The sequence below is a fragment of the Bemisia tabaci genome, chromosome 10, assembly GCF_918797505.1.
Source record: "Bemisia tabaci chromosome 10, PGI_BMITA_v3".
NCBI lineage: Eukaryota > Metazoa > Arthropoda > Insecta > Hemiptera > Aleyrodidae > Bemisia > Bemisia tabaci.
In genome coordinates, this window is record NC_092802.1 from 26892843 (window position 1) to 26915455 (window position 22613).

The window sequence follows — 22613 nt, forward strand, 5'->3', positions numbered from 1 at the left end:
AAACACTCTCCTGGTTAATTTATGACTAGTTTCCTTTCGAATTTTCAGATAATTTTGTATACTTTTTCACCTAAAGTTCTCGAAAATTTCAAGGGAAAATATTCATAAGTTTCCTCGCAAATGGACGTTTAACAGAAAGGAACCAAGCCACATCAGCTATTGCCAAATTTTACTGGGCAATTTAATTTTTTACGAGAGAACGTTTGTGCGGATTCGTTTGAAAATTTTGAGGCATTTTCTTTGTACTTCGGAAAAAATTCACCGAAATTTGCACGAAAATCCGCACAACCGTTTTCATGTACAAAATTAAATTGCCCAATCAAATTTGGCAATAGCTGATGTGGCTTGGTTCCTTTCTGTTTAACGCGATCCAAATAAGCACTTAATCGAAGGAAATGTGGCAACTCTCGAATGTTCTTACGGCGTTTTTCCTTAGCACGGCAGCATACGGTGCGGTGTTTACCCTAGCGCGGCAGTATATCGATGAAGGTGGTTTGTTCAATAACGACCCAACGACCGACCCTTAGCGCCGAAGTGCTCATACGTCGTTTCTACAAAGAATGACTTAATATCAGCCAAACACGACTCCCGAACTGACGATACGACTTGAAGTGAAAGATAAAAGCGGACCCTCGTGTACCGCCAAGACGGCCGCCTGTCTGCATCTCTCTTTGTTTCACCGAGTCAGTGTCAGTCCTCGTCAGTATCCGCAATCCCATTTTGTCTCCTCGCAATCCCAACCGTACAGATTGATAATTTATTTTAGTTGGTCATAAAAATTAAAAATGGTTTTATATTGCAGTTACGTTGAAACTACTAATTCTGCGGCCACCAATCATCTCTACTCGTCTCTACAAAATCAGTTTGATGTCGCCGCAAGCATCAGCGAACGCCAGAGCCGTAGTGAAGCAGAAATTTTCAGCATGCTCAACAACTTTCTTGGTACGAATTACAGCTCACGCACATTTATTGCATGCACGATTTTGGTTGCGAGCCAAAAAAACTTGAGGTCAAGCTTGCAGAAAGGTTTCAATTTTCTTTTCTTCTTTTTCCAAGTAGCATTTTTCAACGGAAAAATCGCCATATATTGCGATTTTATCGGCGATAAAATCGCCAGGATCATCAACATCTGAGCGATTGTCTTCGATCTTATCGCGATAAAATCGCGATTTTATCGTCCGACAATTTATCGCAATATTTTCGAAATAAAAATCGCGATCAATGGCGATTTAATCTCGATTTTATTGATGAAAATTGATCACGATTTTATCGAACCAAAAATTGCGATTTGTAGCGATTTGATCGCCATACATCGCGACTTTTCATGCGATATTATCTCGATTTGTTGCCACCGATATAATTGCTATAACCAAGCGATAAAATCGCTATTTATCGCGATCACTGCTACTTGGGTCGTTTGTTGTAAAATTCCCCCTTTATTTCTCATGAAGAAAATTTTGCATTACTAAATTTTAATAAACTGGGGGAGTGCACAGTTGGTTTCCTCTCAGATTTTCTATGGGTGAGATCAATAATAATGGAGATGTTGCATGTGTGAGGGATTTGCGATTTGACAATTGATTCTTATGCATAAGTTTCGCGAGAAACACGATGGTGCCACTGGTTTTCTCTCAAATCAACTCCCAAGCTCAAAAAAAGCTCTCAAGTCGAGGCCAAAATGGAGGGGATATCCCACGCTATCCTGAGAGTCCACCTCTACATCAAGACAAACTCTCCATGCAAAGATAGGGCGCAAATACATTGACAGGGCTGCCACCTTATTTGGGGACTCTTAAACTGAAATCACGGCAACCCTGCTAATGTATTTGCTCCCTATCTTTGCATGGAGAGTTTGTCTTGATGTAGACGTCGACTCTCAGGATAGCTTGGGATATCCCCTCCATTTTGGCCTCAACTTGAGTTTTTTTTTGAGCTTGGGAGTTGATTTGAGAGAAAACCAGTGGCACCATCGTGTTTCTCGCGAACTTTTACATAAGAATCAATAGTCAAATCGCAAATTCCTCACATATGCAACATCTCCATTGTCTTTTGCCCAGTTGCAGTTTGGCAGTAAACACGATAATTTAATCTGGATTCCGAGAAAAACACGCACAAAGAAGTCCAAATCACATAAATTCGCAATTTTCACAAGAAAGGTTTTTATTGTGAGAAATAATGATTTATCAAGATTCTCATGGAATATTTCATACTTTACAGCCAATACTTCCAAGGTGCAGGCGGACTACTTGGATCGCCTCAGAGACCACCTCGGTATGATTTGTGATGTTTTATCTGAAAGAATGAGAAAGTATGCAGACCTATGTCAAGATTGGGTAAGTTTCTCGGTGGTGATTCTTAAAAAACACGCCCCAGAGGCGTCGATCGTCGATCAAAAATTAAAGTGTGTAATTTAGAGAACAATTAATTTTTTTTTTTTTTTTTTGTAAAATCAAAATATGGTCAGAGTGCACTTGTTTGTCGTCTCATGTATGCCACTGGCAAGTAATGAAGTCAAGAATTTTTTCAATTGCTGAAGCAATGTCAAACATTTTTCAGATTGAAATTCTGACTCCATTGCTAATTCTGGACAGAATAATTATTTGTCTTCATGGAATAGGAATTATTTTCGAAAATTTGCATCATTCTATGGTTGGTGTAATACTCTCTGGCTCAAGAATGAATTTTCATTTCAAAAGATACTGAATTATTTAAAATAAAGGGTTTTTCACAATGTTGACCCTTAAAAGTATATGAGGAGCATTGGAAAGGAAATGACATCGATAGTATCTTCGTATTTTTTGTATCATTTAACTTTACGATATTGCAGCCAATTGCAGAGCCACTAATCAATAAATGTCTTTTTGAAATTTACTTTTGAATCAACAGGTTAAATGCCACACTAGTCATTTTTACTTGCCGTGTCACAAGTGACCTAGCTGATGTTAAATTAAGTACAATAAAAGACTTCAAAGCAGTTCATTTTAAGCTTTTGTCCAACCTCACTTCCTTATGTTCTTGTTTCGGAATTTTTCTAGAGGAAAGAAAAACACACTAAATTGATGGCTGATTTGAGTGTTTTGAAAGAGAAGATTGACTCAAACAATGTCACGCTCAACGAAACCATATTCGACGGAATCATCCCCAAGCTACAAGATGTTTTTGATCACTTAAATGATTTCGATAAGTTCCTGGTGAAGTTCAACAAAACCAGTGACAAAGTAAGTATCAGTCTACATTAAATACCCATTTCATCATCAGAACCTTCCTCTTATTTTCAGTTGACAGGAAAAACTTCCGGAAAGTGAACTTTTCTTATTTGTTTAATCTTACTCATCAGAATGTAATGAAGAGTAGTCACAAATCACATGTCGCGTTTTTTCTTTTAATCAGTCACACAGAACTTCATTCTTTAAAAGATACTGTTCGTCAACTGTTAGAACTCATTTTCCATGATTGGGGAAAAAATTTAAAAAAATCACTCAAAGGGGGGGGGTATCGATAAAGGCCATTTTTGGGCTGACCCTAACTCTCCTCAACTCCGCGATTTTTGTTTACTCAGGGTGTCTAGCATCAGGATTTTCCCGATTCTATGAGGATTTAATCCTGATTTCATCAGAATTTGAGGAAAAATCGGCTGTAAAATCAGGATTTGAGAAAAGTTGGCCGTTCAATCAGAATTTTTTTTTTTTTGCTTTAGCATACGCTTATGCAGAAATATTAATTTTTCTCTGCGAAAAATCAGGATTTGGAAAAATTATGAAATCAGGATTTCGTCAGAACATTAAAAAAAAACTAGACACCCTGTCATTGAATGTCTATATTTTACAGAATGCATCATGTTTTGGTCTTAAGTGGTCACTTTTTCGGTCTAACTCTGGCCGGAGAAGAATAAGCATACCTTTCCTCAAAAATGCATGTTATATCCGGAGAATTTTGCAAACTCTCGAATGTACATGCGGCGTTTTTTCATAGTGTGGCAGAATTCCTGTGATATATTATAATGTCCTCATTCTTTCACCTGCACAACTAAACTTCTACATTACAAATCAGTTTTTTCAACTTAGAGATGAAGTATGCATATCTCCTGCTAATAGTAAAGTTACTTTAAAAACCAGCTGTTAGATTTTTTCATTTTTTGCCATCAAATAACAAAGCTACTTTGTATAAGAAGAGAAAAAGAAAAAAAAGTTCATTGATCCCAGGAGGGCTGCGAGTCATCTGCAAGGACAGCGGAGGGTCATTATGTTGAAAAGTTCAGCCACCGCTGTCTGAAATTATCAGTCAACCTTAGAATGAAACCATTTGAACTTTGGCACTGAACTAATGACAACTTGTGTAAAACAAACTGTGATATATTTATGTTCCAAAGAATTTCTACTCTGAAGATGGCGTAAGCCGAAAGGTACCTCAGTGATTAATAAATATTAAACACAACACCTTGGTTTCCATTCAAACACAAATGAACTTATGAGTCGATCTCCTATTATATCGAAATTTTGGTCTGTTCTAGGCAAAAAAAGACATCACCATGTTGAGTCGAGAAACGAAGAAGTTGGCAAAATCATTCAAAGAGATGTTCGAAACCCATTTAACCAAACTGAAGAGTATCGAATCTGAAGAAGAAGATTGGGATAATTTGGAAGCTAAACTTCGTGAAGCACAGGACGCGAGAGTGGAGGTTTGTTTTTTCAGGGAAAAGGTTTTGAAAAGTCAGGGAAAACCTGGGAAAGTTAAGGAATTTTGCTCAACCCTGAAAAGTCGGAGAATATTGCCGGAAAACCTTGAAATTTTCTCCTCCTGCCAGAACATTTTTTCAATTTCAAAAGACGGCGTTAAATCTGTTTTTGTAATAAGAATTTTAAAAACTCATGCCCAAAAACAAATCATTGACAATTCACGAAATTTTGAATTATATGAAAACTTGTCACCCAGTTCTTTCTTTACTCAATCCTGTAGTTTACTTAGATAGTAAAAACTACTATTTTACACCCTAAATCGTCCTTTTCACCGTACCGAACAATTTGAGTTTCCATCTCAGGAGTCACACTCTATCTCAAATGTGTTTTCACTTCATACTTCTCCATGCATACAAAATATTTAATCATTATTCACAACCTTAATATCTTCACTAAACTCCAGTCAATTAGCATAGTTATTTAAAAACTCTCAAGAGTTACTAAAATGTAAATTAAAATGTTAATCTTCAGAGCAAAGAGAGAAACACGCATGTATAAAAAGAAAAGGGCAATTAAACAATTACTAAGAAAATCTCCTTGAAAAATTGCTGAAATGAGAGTTTTATAATTTTCTCCTAGCTTTCTTTTCTTGAAGACCATTAAATGTTGCTATCGCTGGTTTTTTTTTCTAAATTTTGAACAATTATTTCCTCCTTAAAAGTAATTTATTTGTGCTCAGGATTCAAGAGCGTGACAAACAGGGTCGCACCCTAGTCATCAGTAGATGAAGGATGATTTTCTCCCCTATAGTCTGTTTCACAAAAACTGAGACTTTTTATTGGGCATTAAAATTCATAAATGGCAACGTATCAGTCTTGGACTCGGGTGACCGTACCGCTTGCCGGACACCCTCTTTTGTTCAGCGACCATAGGCTGGCAACCCATCCATTGTAAGGGTAGCAACAATAGGCACCCTTCACCTCTCCTTAATGGGCCCTAGCACCCGGACCAAAATTTTTTTCTCGCTGAAAAATTTATCTTCTGGCGTGAAAATTTAGTTTCAGCGTGAAATTATGATAAAAACGCACTAAAATTCAGTCCAATTATCTCAATTTTGAGCTGATATACGGCATTTCGCAGCGAATCACGGTCACACGCAACCCTACAATTGTTACCCTTATTGTTGCTACCCTTACAATGGATGGGTTGCAGGCTTATGGTCGCTGAACAAAAGAGGGTGTCCGGCGAGCGGTACGGTCATCCGAGTCCAAGACTGATGCGTTGCCATTTACGGATTTTAATGCCGAATAAAAAGTCTCAGTTTTCGTGAAACAGACTATAGTGGTCGCCTTAGTTATGCATTACCTGGGAGGTTACCTCTACGAATACACTGCTTTTTCATTTTGTAAATTTCTTTTCGCTTTTAGGGCCGGAAGAAAATGGTTCTTTCCATGCAAGAGGCGCTTTTGGAATTTAGTGAGAAAGATGATGAGAGACATGAAGAGATCTTAAGGATGTTGACGTTATTCAGCACTGCATCAAAGAAAGCTCGTCTTGCACAGAGAGAATTGTCCAATGCAATCACTGAGGATATCAAGGCATGTGAACCGAACTTTGCCGAAGTCATGAGCGTCTTGAACAAGGTTGAAGACAATCTGAAGCATCAGCAAGACTCAACTGTCGAAAAGGTATTAGTCTACTATCAGTGTCCTCCCAATACATTGTAGGTTTGTAGGCAAGGAGCCTGAAATGGATCCGAACTCACAAATGTTTTGAAAAATTAAATCAACCGTGAAAAAATTGAAGAAAAGCTCAAAGTCACATTTATGTAAATTTGAAACGGTTTCTTTTATCCTTTTGAAGAAAAGCCTGCTAATAGTCTGTGATTTGATGTGGATGAAGAGCTACTAGAGTTACAGTATGTACTTACAGTGCAGTCCACTTACAGTAGACTTAAGACTTGTACAGTATTCAGGCCACTTTTTTAGAGTCTTTTTATGTGTATGCACAGTTGGGGGTATGGGTTTTTCTTGCTTAGAAGCGGACAGTTGAGTGCATTTACATTCACATCTCCAACATTCAGATTGTGCGATGAAATGTGAATATTTGGCATGAGTCAAAACAGGGGCAGCTGTCGCCAACATCAGCTATTGCCACATTTCATCACATTTTTAATTTTTGTTAACTTTTTACATGAAAACACTTGTGCGGATTTTTGTGCAAATTTCAGTGAATTTTCTGCATATGTAGTATGGAGCAAATTCTGTACAATTTTCAAAGGAATTCCCACAAACGTTCTCTTGTAAAAAATTAAATTTCCCAGTTTTTGGCAATAGCTGGTGTGGCTTGGTTCCTTTTTGCTCAACGCCCTCCATTTATGCATGCTTAATTTAAGAATATTTTAGAATTTATCATGTAACGCTGTCTCTGTTTTCCAGTTGCAATCTTGGAAGAATTCGGAAAGTGAGCGGCTGACTGCTATTATCGGGAGTGTTGAAAACCTATCATCAGTTTCGAAAGAATCCCAGAAAAGTTTTGACTCTTGGAGTGCTGGTTTCAATGAAGGTTTGATCGAAAGCGACACCAAGGAAGAACAACGTGAAAAAGAGCAAGAAGAGGTAAGAAATTTATTCAGATGATACCTCTATCGTATGTCTATCATTCATATCTCCATTAGACTTTTTCCATCTGCAAACTCTGGCTGAGACCACTAAGATCTTCTGAGTTTCCTCCTCGTCTCCGCAGGATGTCTTCTTAGGATTTGCGGCAGTGAAAAGTTGCACATTCGTGCATTATTGTAGAACTCCTTTTCATAAGAAGAAAATTAAGTTCCTCACACTTAGCTGACAGAGCATCACTGTCATGTAGCCGTGTCTGCTGAAAATATTAGAATCTGCCGTGTCGTTTCCCAGGTAAAAATAAGAACTGGTGTCTCCTCTCAAGACTTCAGTTCCTATAACATTTTATTGGAGAATGAAGAGTCTCAGATAAAAAAAACTATAAAATTAACTCAGACTTGCAGCATTCTCAAGGGACAATTTCATTATGACTAGCTTTTTTCCTTTCTTTCTCATCTCTTAAAATAAAGCGATATTTGATGTTCTCTGTTTTTCATGATTCCAGGGTATTCTTGAAGAAGTAAGCAACCAGATATCACAATCCGAAACAGTTCTTAATGACTATGCGGAATGCCATCTAACATCCATCTCTGAAATGGGCAATATCATGCAAGATCACCTCGCAAATGCTGAAAAATTACGCAAAGAACTAGAAGAAAACATGCAGGCTCAAAACAACGTCCTCGAGAAATTCGTTCAGGAGGACTTCAAGAAGGATGTCCCCACAGGTATCTATAATAATTATGTTGAATTGACGTGATGTTGTAGTGTATCTAAACAGGGTATAATTGGTTACAAAACAAAACTTTACCAGAGGAATTCTAATCAGAAAATAACTCTTTTTCTTAAAATATTTTTCTCTTGAAAGAACATGTACACGACTGTCTATGGGAAGTCAGTAGGTCACACAGTCTTGAAGTTTCTTGCACATATATATCCTTGAATTTTTCCCCTTTGAGTTTCAAGTCCTTGGAAATGTATTCATGGTTCGTGTGAAAAGTCATCAAAGCGTTTGGAAGTGTTTGACGTTGGAAATTAAGGGTCTAATATCAGAGGAATGAAATTTTTCAGAAAATTTTTTGAACTCAGGGACTTCATCAGATTCAAGTTTTTCTGCAGATAAGTTTTGAGTGTGTTGTGGTTGCATTGACTTATCACCTGGATTTTTGGAGATAAATTTATTTTGCAGTAGAATAGAATAACTTCAAAATATGCTCTAAAGACCACAAGAGAGTCCATGAAGTTCTTGCATTTTCAGTCCAAAGTTCTCGAAAAACTTCGGAAAAGTCTTTGACAAGCCTTTAGAAGTTCTAGAATTTTGTTTCATCTATACACCTAATCTGTGGTTCATATTTTTTTAACTATATAACGTTTAGTCAGGACAGGTTAGTTCTGATTTGGGCATGATACTGTAACATCATTAAGTGTCCTTACGGCTGTGTACCATTACTGTCGTTTTCATTTTGTGCTGATGAATACGCAGTGCTATTGAGACACAACTGCTCCTCTCATAGCATCCCTACAGCTGTAATTAAAATCATAAATCATTTGCAAATCCTCGCAGAACTCTTATCACCAAAGGTGGCAGTTGTTTATTTTTGACTCCCACGTCTAGTAGACTGTTTTATTAAACAGCGTGTCGAAGCATCATGGGCTCTTAGTTAGTCTTCTATTGCAATGGGACAGCAGCAGTAAAGCAGCTTGCTGAGAGAAAGTTAAAGATTGCCAAGTTATCTGACACTAATTGTGGTCATAATGCCTTTTTTAAAATTTATGCTATTTATTTATTTTTACTCAATGGAGGTAATATTTGCAGTATTTTTGAGGACTTCCGAATGTTTTTGTATTTTACCTTGCATAGTTTTACATGAAAGAGCATTCATTCTTTTTTTCTTCGCCAGGCTCCACTCCGCAGAAACGTGAATTCGACTATCCACAGGACCTCACAGCCACCTCTCCACATGAAATAATTCTCGCCAGATTCCGAGAGACGGTCAATCATGAACTTTCTTTCAATGATTCTTTAGCAGAGTCAATCCATTCTGAGGCCTCACAGGTACGTTGAATGCTAAGTAACTTTTAAAACATTTGTAGCAATAGCGGTGGTTTGTAACTTGGTAAATTGATAATGGCAATAATTGAAATTTTGCCGAAATGAAATTATTTCTTCCACTTAAAGCATGACAATTGTTCTTTGTAGCTATAGACTTAAGTGGCAAGGAATTTTCATTTGTAAAATTATTTGTATCGGCAAGAAAAAAAGAGAAAAAATTGAAGAGTGAAGTAAATTTTTGATATGGACTTCACTTCGTAACCTTTTTCAATGCTATCAATGAGAATAAATAAATTTCTTTTGTTTTTTTGAGCTGACAATATAGGTCCTATTGGTGGCACATTATTCTCTAAGTAAAGATTTTTTGTTCGTTGCGACATCCTTTGCTAATAGAATGCTTCATGCTTAGTGACCTTGTGTTATTAAAGGATAAATATGAATTGCCTAATCTGTTTTTACGTGTCAAGTTTCTTCTTCACAACCCTGTTTTTCTCTCTTTCAGGAAATGGGAGCCTCAACAAGTGCAGAGACAACCTCCTTAGTCACATCAGTATCTGACAGTTCTCTCAATTTAGATCAGAAAGAGAATACGGCCACAGACACCGGCGATACTGATGTGGTTACTCTTCCACAGTCCAAGAGAATCAATCAGTCATCCATCCCTCAAATGACACCCAGGAAGAAAGTCCTAGGTGAAATGAATTAATTGCTCGTAATGGATGGAAGAAGGGCGTTCTCTAAAAAAATACTCGTGCCCTTTTTCTACCTACCCCTGATCTCTAAATGCCTTTCACATACATATCAAACTTAACAGAGTGATGCTTTTTAAAAGATTTTATTTGTAGGATTATGTGTGCTGCCAAGTTTTATAAATTGTAACAAGTTTTTTAAGTGTTTAAAATGTATACCGTAAGGTCATGTGTTACGTAATGATTTTGCTATGATATTGAAAAATGTATGATATTTTGAGTAATTTTGGCGTATCGCAATTTTCTCTGTCATTTCAAAATTGCATTAAATCTTCATCTTATCTTTATCTCCCATCTTTTTTTCCACCTTCATCTTATTTTACCTCCCGTTTTTCATCAACTTGTGAGTCCACCCACATGATTCGTGGGTCCAACCAGTACCATATTTGTCCTCAATTTAATTTATTCCTGTGCTAACCCTCATATCTACCCTTACCATCTCTGAATTCAATATGTAATTGTCAACATTAAATTCGAAATCTCTGTACTGCTTTGTCTTTGGTACTGCACTAAAGCGTAAAGATCTTGAAACAAAGATTACTGATTGAAACTTGGTTTCTGCTCAAATGTTTCATTGAATTAATTCAGAAAGGTTGACATCCCTTTTCTCTTGTAACTGATTCTTCTTTTTTATCACCTGTATCATTGAGCTTGATTTCTTCTTGTTCTTTCCCTTTTATGCCTTTTAATTCATTGATATAGAGCAAATTTGAGCTGTTGTTAATGGCTGACCAACTTGGTCATCATATTTTTCATACATTCATTTTGGAATGAGCCGAGCAAAATTGATTTTTTGAAGAAACTTAGAATCAAATTGTCTCTTATTCGTTGACTTTCTATGTTTAAAAGATATGTCAATGTTTTATATTTTATTAAAAATTTTTGATGTAAAATTGTTGTTGTTTCTTTACTGTTAATACTTATTTTTTGTTTCCAACAGTGGTAATCCTGGAAAATGAATCCTAGTAGAATCCAAACGCTTATTCTCTTGTATCAGTTTTTCTACTGAGAATGCACCACGGCACCTTAAGATTGCATTTTGTTTCCCATTGACGTAGGAGCAAAGTGGCACTTGTTGCGTTTAATTTCTTTTGGGTTTAGTATTAGTAATTAACTTTCGACTGTTGATGTCAGTTCTCAGTTGTTTTGTGAAACCCGAGAAAGCTATTGACATCAGTTGGACGGATTTAACCGAATTTGGCCCGATTACACCAAACATCGCCTAATTTCTTCTCATGATATACTTTTCTACCAGGAAACTGAGCAAAAATCTAACTTGAAATTTAAGAAGTATATTTTCCATAATCCGAGGAAAATTTGACGAAAGTTTCAAGGCATCATTTTTTTACGTTCTCAGCTGAAAAAATAAAACATGAGAAGAATTAGGTGATGTGAAATACAGGGAGGCTGGTTTGGAAAAATCTGTCCAGTTGCTCAGTGAAATCAAAATTTTCCGTGTCGCATAGAGAACAAGTTCATTTTTCGAAACAACTTGAAGTTATTACTTTAATTAAATATACATAAATAAATACATTTTAAAGTAAACTTACATTTAGATAACATAGAGGTAACAGAAATATACATAATAAAATACATACATCATATTTCACATAACAAGTATGTTATGGTTCAAACAAGTATGAAATAAAATGCGCAGACAAGTCACGTTGAATAAGTACAAAAAATCTCATCAAACAAAACAGCTGCGGTGTCAGGCGATGTTGCTGTTAAATAGCTATAAATTGAGCTCCAAAATTATCAAAGCAACTGATGTTTTTTTGAAAACTTGCACACAAAAAATACGGCACCAGTATTTCCGTTATGAACAAGAGCACATCGCATTATAGTAACATAATTATCCTAAGTGTAAAGCCGCCCTGCCAAGAAAAATTATGCAACTGTATAGAATTACGAATATTAGGAGGCTGCTGTATTGACAACAGAATAAGATCAGTGATTTTAGGGATTCAAGTTTAGCAGAATTGAGGTGAAAACCAATTCTGACTGAAAGTACACACTTTTACTAACAAGCTACTATTTGGGGCCTTGGGAAATATTTTTGAATGTTGTACTGTCATGCAAAAACTTGAACTAAACTAGCGTTCGTTTAGTGAGATGTGAGTGAGGCGTAATTAGAGACAACCCCTGGTAAAAGTTCGTAAGAGCGATGAGATATTCTTCTTTTGACTTGATAGTCAGATGATGAGTGTCATTTGAGAGAATAACTAGCAATTTCAGCATTTGCAAGGATAATAATTGAGCTCGCGAGGGTATATTGCTTGGCTTCGCTGTAATAATAGTTTTTGAACTTTTCTTAATTCACCTTTAATTCACCTGCAATAGATACAGTCTTTATGCGTTCTACCATAAAACCAGAGGCACAAAGTTTCTTATGAGACAGAAGCTTGTAACTTTGAGTGGTTACATAAGCAAGATGTATAATATAAGAGTCAGACAGCGCAAAAATGAAAGATTTTATCCAAGGTCTTTATTGAGGGTATTAGCATGTTCTTACTGCTCTCGATCTTTATGCAAATACTTTAATACTTAGAAAGAAAATAATTTTGTGACAAATAGACTGAAGAGACAATAATTTAGAACTTGACCTTCGGTTGACTTTTCTAAGGTCTCACAGATAGAGGCATGATGTATCTCCCTGAGTGCATATACTGGATGAAGAGAGCCGAAAGAAATAATAGAAAAGAGAGCTTTTACCACGCCTAGATACGGCATGGAAGTAGTACAAATAATTTGTTAAAACAGCGATTTCAATAAAATTCACTAAAAAATATAGTGTCTCTGCTCAACACATTGCTGGGTACAAGCCCGAGGATTTATAAAACCTACAAAAAGCTGTTGAAGGATTCTTATTGAACGTTCAACACACCTCTGAACTGCACAGCTGAAGTAAAATCTACTCCAAGGACTGTTACTAATTTAAAGATGCTCGATACAGCGTCAGTATACTGTTTGTGAACAATCTAGGTATTTCGATCTAAATCTGAGTACAAAAGATTCCAAGACACATTCCAATAGTTTTAAGAGAAGAAACGGATGCTAAATCCGAGGAACAGAAGCTACAAAAATCTCTGAGAGAGTTATCCTGTAATTTAAATTTTCTACCCTCATTTTAGCTTTGGAAAAAAACCAGACTGATCAAAAATTTTACTATTAAGATAGAGTCCGTTTCTTTCCTTGACTTTTAGAATACGCCTTTTAATACTTTGTACTTTATTACAGGCTACTCTTAAAGGTTAGTTAAACATAATTTTAAAAATCAGGCAATGCACCGAACATCACCTCATTGACTGACAAATATTCAGGAAGTGTTCAGAAAGTTATTTTCATTTTATTTTTTGGGTTAAAAAAACTTTCCGTCCTAAAAGAATAAGCAATTTCTGGAACATCTTATCTCTTTCTCCTAAAACATTTTTTCCTATCTCTATTTTCAGGGAGTGCTAGGTGTTCTACATTTTTTATTTTGCTAGAGGTCTTGATAAAAACTTGAGGATTTTTTTTTAGCTAGCAAAAAACAGAACTCAAGAATAGTCTGAATTCAACTAAAAAGATTGAAAAGAACACAGTACAGAAAAGGAGAGAGGCTGTTTTTGAAATGGCTGATTCAATGGACCACTGAACAAGGTGAGAAATTAAGCACTAGCATGTTTTATGATAAAAATTTTATGCAGAAAACGTTAGGTGTATCGAAAACTTTTAAAGGTAACTCGTAAATTAGAAATAAAAGTTCTTGCTTCAAATTATAAACAATTTAAAACAGTACATTTCAACTTAACCGCTCGCAAAAAAAAAACCATGGTTGAAATAGGGTGAATTGGGCATTGAAATCAACCTATACATTAGGGAAATAACTAAAGCTTAGTTTCACACATATTTTCTTCCTTTTCTGATACAAAGTAACATTAATTCGATCAAAAAAAAGTTTATAGATAGAAAAATTCTTTTATTGTGAAAAATACGGAAATTACTCTTGTGCCCGATTAGACTTGCATAGACTTTGTGAACGAGAAGTAAAAATTAACGGAGACAAAAACGGTTATTTTCTAACCTACGAGTTAAAATTTGAAAGTGCCTGCTCACGTGTCCCTTATATTTTGCGTAAAAAGTTGGTAAAGAGACCATTGTGGTTCTTAATTTCGTATCCCATTGAGAGGTGCATTCAGATAATAAGAGAATGATATTGGCGACTGTATCTGATGTCTGGTGGATAGATACAATACACCGAGTGAATAGTCTGCGAAGATCATGATAGAAAGGGTATAAAACAAGTCCTGGATGCCAAACATTCTCCTTGTGCCAAAAAGGCGAAGAGGAAACAAATAAATGAAGCATTTGGAGTGACAAAATTTAGCTAAACAATATTTACAAAAAAATAAATTAGGTACGAGTAACTGACAATTAATTAGATATTTGACTACGGTTTGATCGATATAACTTCAAGGTATTTGGTTCTTATTGGAATAAGATTACATCAATCAAAAGATAGGGAATCAAACTGATTACCAATTCAATTCAATCACTGAGTGTTAACGTTCAGAATCAAAACAGCTGAACTGATGTCCACAGATATGAACTGAAATTTTCTAGTAGGAAATCTTGCTTTTCTACAGGAAGTGCTGCTGAAAAAATAGGGTGGGTCACTAAATCTTAAGATATGCATCTTACTACTAGCATACTATGGTTTCGTAAAAATAAGACTCATTTGACGAACTTTTAAGAAAATTTCACAAGGCATTAGAAGATCTTGCACAGTGATCTAAAAAACAGAAAAATTTCGGTCAATATTTCATTATCTAGCTCAAAAAAGTAAAGACATTCCTCATGTTACTTGAGTACAGCATAAGTGGTCATAATTTTTTAATTTTTACCAGAATCATTTTCTCTTGAGTTCACTTGACAGGAAATAATTATTCACATACAAACATGCAAGTGATCAAAAGCAATTGTTGGTTTAATAGTTTGTTCAACTGATCATATGATTTTAAACGTTGTACTAATTTTGATCACTGAGACAGACGATGAGAATTTAGTATTGATTCTTCATTTTTAAAAAGCTCCTCTGATTTGTTGAAAGAAAAATGAAATAAAATTTTGAAAAAACATGATTTGCAGTGTTGTGCACCAAGTCTCTTTTTTTTTCTCTGTCTCTTGATAACTCATGTATAGTCTGAGAGAGACACATAGTTTCTAAAAAATCAGTGGAGAGTTAATTTGACTTCACAAAAGATATTTTGAGTGCTTCTGTCAGATTTTGGAGAGATCCAAATTTTTCAAACATGGCTAAGATCATCACAAAACTGGAGCCAGTATTTTTTTAAAGACTGTTTGTACCGTTACTGTGAAGAGTGAGAGCAAAATCATTTTATTGGCCATCAGTCAAATTGAATTCTGCCAATTTATCAGTCACGCTGGATGAAAAGGGCTTCAACTTTTTGTTTTGCAAAAGTCTTTAACGAACAGGAAGAATTTAACAATTTTAAGATTTTAGCCATGCAGCTTTGACTTACATACATGGGTTTCACTAATCAATGAGCTATTCCAAATCGACAGTGAAACTGCAAAAATGTCTATCTAGATTTACAACACTGCTAACTGCCTGTCATATGTAATTTATTTTTCAAATGGAAAAATACTGGACATAATTTCTTAAAACTTCCCTGATTTTTCTTCTTCAAAAGAAGAATGTTTTGTGAAAATGTCAGGTAATAGTGTTGGTTTGTTCTCAGGGTTTCCACTAAATTTAGAAAATGAAATTCTCTGAAATTTCTCTGATTTCCCGGACACATTTTGGTACAATTCCCTATTATTGAAGGTATGCCAGATTGTTAGAAAGACATAATTTTCAGGCAAAATTTGTATTCGAAATGTCAAATCTATTCTAGAAAGCGAATAAACGTGACTAAACAATTTTTCCCTCACACTTTCGTCATTTTCCTTGTCTTTTCAAAATTATCTGGCACTTCCCGGTTTTCCCTAACTATGGCAACCCTGTTGTTTTTCTTAGATAAACTAAAATGGGAGCGGAGATTTAGAAACACTGTAATCAAGATACACATTTTTGCAATGTTACAGGCGAAATGTACTTTTAGTCTCCCATGTTTTGAGCACTTGATGCGATTGAGCAGCATTATAACTAAGCATTGAGCAAAACGTGTGTCAATCCCTTTTTTGTCCATAAACTGATGGATTTTGAATTTTTCTTAACGAACAATAACATTAGTTTATTTTTAAAAAAAAAGAGGAAAAAACATGGGTAACAATACTGTAAATAACAAAAAGCAAACATGAAGTTCTAATTCTAAGTCACCCTTACGGCAAGTTAGCCAAAAATGTGGCGACAAATTCTGAAGTTGCCGTCATTCGTTCATAAATTAATTTCAAGAGAAAAGAGAAAAATTAACGAAATAAAACTGGCTTGCCGATAGAATACTACCCTAAACGGTCATACTACTATGCTTTGACTCAGTAGCTGTTTTCTGATGTCTTGTTGAAATTTTGTGAATTATATTATTTTAGTTTAAAAACCATTAAATTTTGTTTCCTACAAGAAGATAACATTGACTTTCTTCATAATCAAACTGTAGTGACTGAAAAATGATTCAGAGATAGAACTTACAAGTACACATAATACTGTTCTCGAAAGATATTTTGGGATTTTCACACTAAGAGAAATGCTCTAGTTGATAATTCTCAGACAAGAATTTTTACTGAGCCAAATGTTGGTATCTTTGCAACAGTAAAAAAGAATAAATTTCAATTTTGTTCTTTTGTAGAAAGTATCAATCTTTCCTTCATGATGAAGATATGTGATTCACAGACAAAAAAATATGGTTAGAAAGATAAAGAAATAAGAGAGTAAAAAAAATTCTCGACAGTAGTTCCTCAAGATTAAAAATTAGGAAAAGCATAGAACTCTTGTATCGTACTCGGAAATTTAGATTAAAATTAACAACTTGACACCCACTGGTGTCCATGCCTCATAAGTTAAAGGACTTTTAGACTGCGACAGAAGATCATCCGACGTTGATTCAGCATGGAAAAAGAATGCAAGAATCAAGATGGCGGATCCTCTGTTGCGGTCTAGAAGTGCGTAAACTTATTTTGCGTGAACTCTAACCCTAAAAAGATTTAACCAAGGATGCATTCCCTTCAAATGAAATGGCTTTGCCTTAAAACTGAGTATTACAGAATGAGAGCTATACATTTATCTTGGTGCTTGAAATGACTTGAGACAAAAAGTATTGAGGAAATAAATAAAAATTATGATAGTATACATGGAGTTTCCACACCTAGGTAACAAACGGAACAACTGACCAACTAGCTACTTTCATCAAATAGTGTAGCAAACAAACAATAAACTTAAGGGCGATTCTCCCGAAAAAGTTGAGAGAAGTCTACATAAATGGAGCATTCTATCGCTGACTTAGTATGACACAGTTTATAGATACAATTTTTAGGAAAAGTACCGCCACTTGATATTGGCGAGGGTGACCCAAATTTGATAGTACGGACTAAACAAAATAACAAAACTAAAATTCCCAGTTGGGGAAACGGAATTTTGAAAACAACAACAAAAGCAAGAGGTTCAAAATTCAGACAAGAGAAACATTTAGACGGAATCAACGGAATGCAGAATACAGCCTCAAATTCAGTTCACTGGACTCTTAAACTACCTAAAAAACAATGAACTTAGCATGAGCTGAGAACCTAAAATTCTTCATCATCCTCCTTGACACTTAAAGATAAAAAGCAATTGTTCACTACTCAGGATAGACGATGAATTGAAAACAGAGAGAGAGTTTCATGTATGCTCTTATTGCTCTTCTTTTGAAAATGCCTACAAATGAAAAATCTGAGTCCATTTTGAAATTGTTCCTTTACTGTCCAAAAATATGTTTTTTGTGGTAAAGATGGAAAAAAAAAAACAAGGCGAAATTCTGAACAAATGTAAACTGAGAACTATTAGCGAGAAGAGTGCAAAACAGAGCAATGTTACCCAAAACATGAAAGCATTTTCGGTCCAACAAAATTAATGAACACATTTTTTGTCACAATTTGAGAAAATTTTGAGGCCCTTTCAAATTAATTTTCAGCTGACTCTGCAATTTATAATTTTTGGACGAGCACGAGATGTAATGATAAAAATTTAACATGATTCGGTAAAATAAGAGGGTAATATAAAATGTATATTATCAATGGGAGCTCATTCTAGATATACCTCTGAAAAGAAACAATTATCCGCAATTGGAAGCAACAGCTACTAAGAAATCTTGAAAAACACGTCGATTAAGCCTGATCTGGTCTTTTCAGTTCTCTGAAAATTTAAGACTTTTGCTCACACAAAAAGATGGAAAAAATGCATAAGTTCTCATACTCGGCTCTATGCATAAATATTCATCTGTGCATGACATTATTTCATATTAGATAACAGAACAATGAATACTGTAGGATGAAAAGCATACAACTAAAAGATTTTTGGACTATGGTTAGGCAAGCATGGGTAGTTAACACTGAAAAAATTTAATTTGATCTAATAGTATAAATACATTGACAGTAGAATACATTTTAGGAAAATTTGAGAAGTTAACAATAACACTCTAATGGACTCAGATTATTCCCTCTCAAATCAAACAACTACATTTTGTTAAGTTCATTTCATGAACAAAACTTCCTCTACAATCCAGGGGTCATTTAAACTTTTACATGTCAAGAGAAGAACCTCTTTTTTTTGCTTGTAGTTTTGCTAAGTTTCAGAGCAAGTTCCATGTCTGCTTTGGCTTGCGCTGAGTTTTTCTTCCGTTCTTCTTCGAGTTTCAAACTTTCAGCTGCAGCCCATGCTAGCTGCTCTTCTTCCGATGGCAGCGGCGAGTTATCCAATGACAAACCATTTAACTTTTTATTGATGTTGTTGTTTTTGAAAACATCATCGAAACCCGAGCCGAATGCATCGTTGAAATTACTGAAGATTTTGTTATGGGATGGTTTGGATGGGACATCGACAGAAGAGTCTGTGTCTTCGAACGGGTCGGCAATACTGAAAGGGTCCTCATATCTGTAGTCTCTGAAAGGATCTTCCGTGAATTCTAGAGTTGAGCGATTAAGGGAACTAGAGGTTGAGCTCAGTCGACTTAGGGTACTTGCTGTGTCGGAAAACTAAACAAAATAAAGGGGAAAAGAAAAAAATGAAATCAAAGAAATTAAATGAAAATTAAACAAATCAAAATAAAAAAAAAAACAAAATTTGGTGTAACTGTGTCGTGGCATGAGGAAACGTCCTTACCTTTACCATCTTTTGCTAGAAGAGGAAAATAAGGGCGTATTGAGTCTTTGGAGTCTTGGAGTTTTCATTCCGATACTGTGATGCTTTTATGCTAACTTGAGTCATTTTGAAGTAAAGGGAGCCAAGTCCATTTTTCTGATAAGCCCCACAACAATAGTATTTTTATGTAATCCAGGGGTCATCAGCAAATTGAACTTTGCTCCCTTTCCTTCAAGATGCCACAATTCATTTACAGATTGTAATGTCAGGGGCTTTTTTTCTGTTCTTTGGTTTTTTCTTTTTTTTTATATTCATACTCTTCATGTTACACTGCTGCGTTAGTGTAAACACACACAATGCTGCCCTCAAAAAAACAATATGACTGAGACTTATTACACAATAGTGTATTTTTCACCACGCACACACCAAAAAACAAAACAAACTGAAAAGAAAAAATAATTATGTAAATGAAAGGAGATGAATCGTCTTTCTAAAATGAAAAAGAAAGAAAAAAAATAATAAACCGGTGAGCCAGGATGGATAGGATGAAAGTTGCATGTCTTTCCTGACTACTTCCACGCTACAATACTTGCCTGATAGACTGTAGAAATGTGCCTAATACCTTGTCGTTAAAGACTTTATTCCGACCCAAAAATATGTGCAGCATATACAAAGTCGAACACATCCAGTAAAAAAGCTACTAATGAGGAGTAAAAACTACAGAGAAAGAAGTCTAGTGTGATATGAAAGGTGAATGTTCAAGACAGGATCGATAAGAAGACAACCTCCCACAGGATTTGAAGAAAACAAGAACAGTTTGAGAGGCAGCAACATGAAGAGATAGGCACTTCACTTGAACCAAGTTCAGCAAAAAAGAGTCAAGCATGTGAAGTTATGTATGAAATCATGAATCTGTTGGAGGAAATCAATGGGAGATATGTCGTTTCAATAGGAAGCCAAAAAAATGTTTTCCTTCCTGCCAAACTTGGTCCATTTAAAAGATGGGCAATTCTTTGGCACCAGTTGAAAACATTGACATCAACAATATTTTTATAACTCAAAATTTGCCTGTACTCCGATCTTTGTTCACTTCACAACCTTGTAAATAGTCTCTTTTTTTAAGGAGACCAATTAAAATAAATTAACAAAATTAATTGAAACATGGATTCCAAAACCAACAAGAGAATCACTCATACAACGATTATATTGCCTGCAAAACCTGATTTTTTAGGTAATTTGAGAAAAGAGATCAAGAGAAAACAAAGACGAAAAAAATCGTCTTTATATCAGAGGTTTTTACATGTTTTCTTATCGTCTGCAATTTCCCTGCTTTTCACGTACGCTAAAATTCAAAAAACAAGGGCGAAAAGTGAAGGATTTGCATACTTTAGCCAAAATGCTGGCGCACTATAAAAATGGCTGGAGATAATGAACCATACTTGAGACCTTCTCTGCCACTCCAACCTTGCGTCTTCTTTGAAACCAAAACACACCGGACCGGAGCTAATTTCCTCTTGAAAGAAGAATATGAGACGATTTTCTTTTCCACTCAGTTTTAACGATAAATCCAGATGTGGTTCAAGATGTAACCTTGACAGCAAGGACTTTTTTACTCACTAATGCATTTGACCATTTTTCTGTTGTGCTAGAACTTTAACTCAGGAACGCTGCTTCCTTTAAGATTTTTTCCCAAGTAGCTTAGAAGACGAGTGGATGATGTGAATAAAAATAAAACAGTATCCACCGGAAACAACATACTATCAGCCAAAATTTCAAAAAGTATATATACAATGACTAAACTCTCCTTACAACACTAACACAATAACCAACAAGCCAGTTATCAGATTAAAGAAGAGGCAGTGACCAGAATCAAGTGGAGTGCTAAAGAAAGAAAAAAAATAACATAGATGAAAAATGGTTTACTGGCTCTTAAGGCTGGATGCAAAATTCAGGGATGAAGTCAATAAACTAAAATGCCCCGGGTCAAAATATCTGACTACATAGTTAAAAAGCAACTTAAATCTGCAGCTTGAAAAGAACTGCACGCAAATATTTAAAAAAGTTTATCCTACATTATTCTTTATCTGCTCATCTACACGGTCCAGCTAGTGATGACCAATTAACAATTTGGGTTGAGGCAGTCTACTAACATCTAAAAATACCTTCAAGATTCTTCGTGAAACTAGAATTTATCATCCAAAAAAAAAAACTTCTAAGAGCTTTCAGTACATTTTTCATTAAAATGTAGGCTAAACCTGCTGATTTAGCGAAAGTTTTTGGTCAATTCTGAAATAACCACTTTGTTAAAGGCAGATCTGTGAAAAAGAAATAAGATTCTTTCTTAACAGTTAAAATATGAAGTGTACTCCCATCCTTGGGATTCCTTTTCTAAACTTAAAAATAAGCCGCAAAAACTCGGCAGCATTTTTACTAAAACAAAATTTTATCAAATGAATTTGTCCAACAGTTGGAGTGAAGGACTTCAAATTCAACGATACAGACCACCAAGGTCCAAAAACCAACACCTTGAAAACCCCAGTGCTATGGTGCGAACTTTGAGATCAACGAACCTTGTTGTTAAAATTCGAAAAGTCAGCAAACTCGTTGATGGAACTGTTGTTGGAGGAATTGAACGGTGCGAAGGGGTCGTTGGTTGTGGCTGCCGGTGCAGGTGTTGAGTGGTGGATGTTGGGGCCTTGTGCTGGTCGAGGAGGGGCCGGCCTCGGAGGAGGTTGCTTGCTCTTCTTCGGAGGCAACGCAGGACTAGGACTTTCAGGCCGAGGGGGCGCGGCAGAGGGGTGCGTTGATAAAGTCGCAGCTGTAGGAGCGTGGAGAATAGCAAACGGGTCACAACCAAAAGCGTCTTTGTCCGTTTGCTGAAAAACAGGAGCACAGGTACAATTAGAATTTTCTTCAATATTTCCTCATGTAATCAACTTTCCTTCACCTTGACATTTCATGACTTATAACTTGGTTTCTTAACAAGACGTCACAACAGATCAGTTGGCAGGGTGTCAACTGAAATAGGTTGGCCAAAAACCAGTACTTTTGCAGTATTTTTTCAGTACATTCCCAAGAAATTCAGTACCTTCTTAACAGAAAAATTCAGAACTTTTTCAGTACCTCCAATTGAAGAAATTTGAAAAATTTCAAAGATTTGAATTTCTTGCTTAAAATGCAACAAAAATGACAAAAAATGATGAAAATTCCGGACCTTCTGGCGGAATTTCCGCACTTTTT

The 22613-nt window shown here is 35.6% G+C and overlaps 2 protein-coding genes across 3 annotated transcripts in view; one reads left to right on the forward strand and one right to left on the reverse strand.

Moving 5' to 3' along the window:
• LOC109044567 (Kinesin-like protein at 61F) overlaps positions 1-10989 on the forward strand; it is a 30839-nt gene extending 19850 nt beyond the window's left edge. The window contains exons 10-18 of the mRNA XM_019062370.2: positions 803-942; positions 2218-2333; positions 3036-3218; positions 4511-4678; positions 6104-6364; positions 7115-7294; positions 7800-8022; positions 9196-9350; positions 9850-10989. Coding sequence (XP_018917915.2) covers positions 803-942; positions 2218-2333; positions 3036-3218; positions 4511-4678; positions 6104-6364; positions 7115-7294; positions 7800-8022; positions 9196-9350; positions 9850-10053 — 1630 coding nt within the window. The 3' untranslated portion in view covers positions 10054-10989. The remainder of the gene's footprint in view (positions 1-802; positions 943-2217; positions 2334-3035; positions 3219-4510; positions 4679-6103; positions 6365-7114; positions 7295-7799; positions 8023-9195; positions 9351-9849) is intronic.
• Positions 10990-11574: 585 nt separating this feature from the next.
• Eps-15 (Epidermal growth factor receptor pathway substrate clone 15) overlaps positions 11575-22613 on the reverse strand; it is a 37888-nt gene continuing 26849 nt past the window's right edge. For both annotated transcript variants that reach the window (XM_019062277.2, XM_019062276.2), the window contains 2 exons: positions 21944-22249; positions 11575-19267 (listed from right to left, as the gene is read on the reverse strand). In XM_019062277.2, the coding sequence (XP_018917822.2) occupies positions 18821-19267; positions 21944-22249 (753 nt within the window). In that variant the 3' untranslated portion in view covers positions 11575-18820. The remainder of the gene's footprint in view (positions 19268-21943; positions 22250-22613) is intronic.